A 4,918-nucleotide genomic window follows, 5' to 3' on the forward strand; every position below is an offset into this window, starting at 1 on the left:
TCGAATATTAAAGGTAGAGGAGAGGGTGTCTGCCTCCTGAACTGAGACTGGGAGCTCTGGGATCTCTCTTGCTAGTTCCTGTCAGTATTCTGGCTGCAGCATTTTGGATTAAGTGGAGATTAAGTGGAGATTTTTTTTATGGAATTATTGGGACATCCTGATAGTAGAGTTACAGTAGTCCAGCCTGGAAGTAAATGTATGGACCAGTTTTTCAGCATCACTTTGAGACAGGATGCTCCTGATTTTCATAATATTGCGCAGGTGAAAGAAAGCAGTTCTACAGACTTTGTTTATGTGTGATTTAAAGGACATATCCTGGTCAAAAATGACTCCAAGGTTCCTCACAGTAGTACTGGAGGCAAGAGCTATGTCATCTAAAGTAACTATATGATTAGACAGCAGATTTCTAAGGTTTTCAGGCCCAAGTACAATGACTTCAATTTTGTCAGATTTTGATTACAGCAACCTTAAAAGCCTGTGGAATATAACCTGTTAATAGAGAGAGGTTAATCAGATCCAATATGGATGTAATGATTAGGGGCAAAACATCTTTGAGCAGCCTGGTCGGGACGGGGTCTAAGAGATGTGTTTATTTAGATGAAGCAATTTTTTAGGTCAACTCCAAATATAAATGAGGTCTTAAGACATTTCTAAAGCTGTTGTACTAGATGGCATGCCAGTGAGAGTTTTGGGAAGGATCTCATAATTTCTTTAATAGTTGTGATTTCATTTGTATATAAGCTCATAAAGTCATTGCTGTGTGAGTGGTTGTTTGTGTACATGTCAGCCCTGTGATAGGCTGGCAACCTGTCCAGGGTGGACCCTGCTTCTCACCCAACATCAGCTGGGATTGGCTCCAGCACCCTGTGACCCTGTTCATGAATAAGCAGTATAGATAATTGATGGATGGCCTATGCCTAGCCTTTACACTACCATAAGAAAAACCAAAGTACTCAGCAAAAGAGACGGTTCTTCAATTTGGAAATTATTTATTCTGCTAGTGGAACTGTAAAACAGAACTCAGAGCATTACAGTCATTCCTAACAGGGCCTCTGTTGAAGGGTGATTATTATCCATTCAATATCTAGTCATGATATTTATTATGTTCACCAGTACTGAATTAAATTTCACACCTAGTCAAGGTAAAAGGCAAGCAAGCCAATGAAATTCTTTAACTGGGAAAACAAAATGTTAAAAGTCAAAACAGTACAGAATGTGAACATGGCCACAAACCAGTCTTTTCAAATCTTTTTAAAGATTATTCTGATAATTCAATATATATGAAAATGAAGCAATGTAAAACTACAATTAGGGCTGTTAACTTCATTACTAACAAAGATCTATCAACAGTTAAAGTTCTTCGGAATCATTGTGCAATGCCCCACAGGTCTCTTACTTTAAGTGTAGGTTAACACTGACACATAACACCACAGCATCAAACATCAACTGCATTAAGCATAGTACTTAATATAAAAAAAAAAAAAAAACTGTTGGTCAAATAAATGCTTCACAAATAAAAGATTAGCACTGAAATGCAGCTATACAGATGAAGGCATTGACATTTATAATTGCTTTTCCTCTTGTTCCACAGTACAGATGAGACTAGCTCCATTTTGATTCAATAATCTCACCTACCCCCAAAACTTAAATTCAGACAGAACATGGCTGAAACTAGAGCAGCAACTTGTGAAGCCACTTTTACCAACACTTCAATTTAAGAAGCACACTAGGTAAAAACAGCTTTATATAACACAGAAAGGTCTGAACAACTTTCTACAAAGAAATCTACAACTAAAACAGTAGACAAATTAACTGCAATTACCCATGTATACATGTGGTTACAAAAAGAAAAGAAGCCAGTAGTACACAGGAGAAAGCGCATACAGCATGTTAGTACATTTTAGTATTTAGAACGCCTTTTATTAATAATGGTGATGTTTAGAAACTATCATAATCCTTCTTGTCTTTCTTGCCTTCACCCTCGAAGCTGTCTGTCCCATCACTGTTGTCACGGCGACGCTTGCGACTGTTGCGGATGTTGAAACGAGCATTCATCTGCGGCAGAGGGTCCATACCCAGAACTTTATGGATCTGACGAAATGCCAGCAACCTCAGAGCAAACTGTATAGAAATAAATAAAGAACATTTGAAAATTACTCCATAAGCTAAGACAGCCACAGAAAACCTTCCACTTGAGGGCATTTTGTATTTATGAAGAGATCCAACTAAAAGATTTACACAAATCATTCTAAAAGACCTGAAAAAAATGAACAAAAAAAACCCCACACAAATTCACATTGGATGTTAATGTAACATCTTGATGCCAATTAACAGATGGTTATAATTAATGATATTGTAAAGGTACAAGAGACAGTGACCACTGGCACTGAAGAAAATCATTAAAATCTAAATTCACTTCCTTTCTTATATTTAACTATGAAGTTTGGTTTATCTGTTTTTCTAAGCATTTCTCTGATTTAAAATATTCACCACCTGAAGCATTGTTCAATCTAATTTTGTCAAGTCTCAATCAGCTTGATAGTTTATGTATAATTCAAGAGCTTGTACTTGGGCACTTGAGGTAATATCCTCTCTCTGTTGCTCCCCCATAGGCATTAGTGTGTCCACAGGCTTCTTTTCGCAAGGATCTACCAATCCTGGCCCACCTGTTTAAGGAGATAAAACAATATTAGCTGATGCTTAGAGAGTCCTCGGCATCAATACAGTGGAAGTCTATGACAATAAATGATTTGGAAAGTAGAATATTCACAGTCTCAAGATTTTGCAGTAAACACTGGACCATGTTGAAAGCAAGCTTAATTTATGAATTCACAGGCTGAATTACGGTACACAGATTTGACTATGAATTACAGAGAAACAGGGTGGTCTATCATAACCAGTCCCCTGGAGCAACAAGAGAATTATGATATTAAAACTTTTGAAAGAAAGTCACCTGATGCTTCTAAGTTGGCTCTGATCAACAAATTGATTTCCAAAAGTTTTTTTTTTTTTTTTTTTTTGAAACATGAGTGACAACTCTTTGCCTCCTTCCCCTCTACCCATCCAGACTAGGAATATGCATGAATAGTCAATTATTTAATCATTTGAAAAGGTCAACATTGTTGAATATTGGAGGGGGAAAATTTTTTTTTTTGGATACATTTATTTTTTATGTCAGAGAGAAACAGAACTAAGGTTTAGAACATTGTTTCTGCTTCCTATAATAATAGATCCATGGTGGACAGGAGGCAGCATATACAGTATATTGGCCGACTGAGCAAAAAAACTAATCCTAATATGGTGTAATGCGAAATGAAACTCTTTCCACAGTTCTACAGTGTGATGAGAAGTCATTTACAATACTGCCACAACAAATAGGGTGGACGGCACTTGACAGCAGTCATGTCATGACTAATTGTATAATGGACTTAACTTGGCTTGATTATTTAACCTCAGAAAATAATACCCATCCCTAATCAAGGCTGTGTCCACGTTTTCCTACAGACCGTGTCCAAAAGGGCTATAGATATGAATTGCCATTAATCTGAAAATTGTTAAAAAGAAATCTATTAAAGGCATAAAAGAAGAATGTATGAGACTATGTAGGGTAATGACCCTATAATGGTGACTCATCCTCCTAATAAAGGTGGTGCTGTTGTGGTTCAGGGCATCCAACTCAGAATTTGAAATCAGGAGACTATTAAAGCACATACTTTTCTAAAAAGTCACCACAAGACCCTACCAAAACCAAACAGCAGTCTCACTCAAGATTTCTATTTGATTTTGACTTTATACCCACTTTTACTGAATTCTGCTAATTCAGACTACCCTACCTTTTGTCACTTAAACACCAAAATTCATAACAATCCCCTTATAGTGAGTGGTACAGGTACTTACTGGGAAGGCTAGTCCCTACTTTGGCCACATTATTAAGGAAAAGTCATTAAAGAGATTCTCACTTGACCCAATGGCTTAGAGCCCAGGATGGATCAGATGCTGAGGACTTTGGATGCTTTGGGCATGTTGTGGTAGATAATTCCTCTTCATTGTCACCTGAGACAAGCCTTAGTTTTCATTTCTCGTTACTCAAATTAATGGAAATTCCTTCCATGTTTACCTGATGTCATCATAAAGTCAGAATAATGTCAATTTCCATTACAATAAATCTCTCAGTAGAGCAGGGGTCGTGTCAGCTGACAATACTACAGCATGACTGAAACTCAACACTTCCTCAAGAATTTTCATGTCTTACAACCTCTTTATAGGTAGACTTCAGAATTATTTCGGTTTTGAAGGAAAAGAAGACAGCCACAAAATGGTGAGTATAACAATCTCAAATGTGGGGACAGACAGGAGCCCTACATTCTGAGAGAGGAGAACATGGGATGGAATATAAGATTTAAGGGGTGAAACACAAAGAGAAAAACAGATCTAAAACCAGCTCCTTGAGGCATTCCATATTTTACATCGGAAAATATGGATGAGTACAACTATGCAAGTACAGATACAGTGGGTACGGAAAGTATTCAGACCCCCTTAAGTTTTTCACTCTTTGTTATATTGCAGCCATATGCTAAAATCATTTAAGTTCATTTTTTTCCTCATTAATGTACACACAGCACCCCATATTGACAGAAAAACACAGAATTTTTGACATTTTTGCAGATTTATTAAAAAAGAAAAACTGAAATATCACATGGTCATAAGTATTCAGACCCTTTGCTCAGTATTTAGTAGAAGCACCCTTTTGAGCTAATACAGCCATGAGTCTTTTTAGGAATGATGCAACAAGTTTTTCACACCTGCATTTGGGGATCCTCTGCCATTCCTCCTTGCAGATCCTCTCCAGTTCTGTCAGGTTGGATGGTAAACGTGGGTGGACAGCCATTTTCAGGTCTCTCCAGAGATGCTCAATGGG

At 37.3% G+C, this 4,918-nt stretch overlaps 1 protein-coding gene across 1 annotated transcript in view; it reads right to left on the bottom strand.

Moving 5' to 3' along the window:
- Positions 1–969: 969 nt before the first annotated feature.
- zfr (zinc finger RNA binding protein) overlaps positions 970–4,918 on the bottom strand; it is a 62,063-nt gene continuing 58,114 nt past the window's right edge. The window contains exons 19-20 of the mRNA XM_020599179.1: positions 2,569–2,666; positions 970–2,121 (exon numbers count right to left, since the gene is read on the bottom strand). Of these exons, the coding sequence (XP_020454835.1) occupies positions 1,939–2,121; positions 2,569–2,666 (281 nt within the window). The 3' untranslated portion in view covers positions 970–1,938. The remainder of the gene's footprint in view (positions 2,122–2,568; positions 2,667–4,918) is intronic.

The sequence above is a fragment of the Monopterus albus genome, unplaced genomic scaffold, assembly GCF_001952655.1.
Source record: "Monopterus albus unplaced genomic scaffold, M_albus_1.0 scaffold40.1, whole genome shotgun sequence".
In the NCBI taxonomy this organism is placed as follows: domain Eukaryota; kingdom Metazoa; phylum Chordata; class Actinopteri; order Synbranchiformes; family Synbranchidae; genus Monopterus; species Monopterus albus.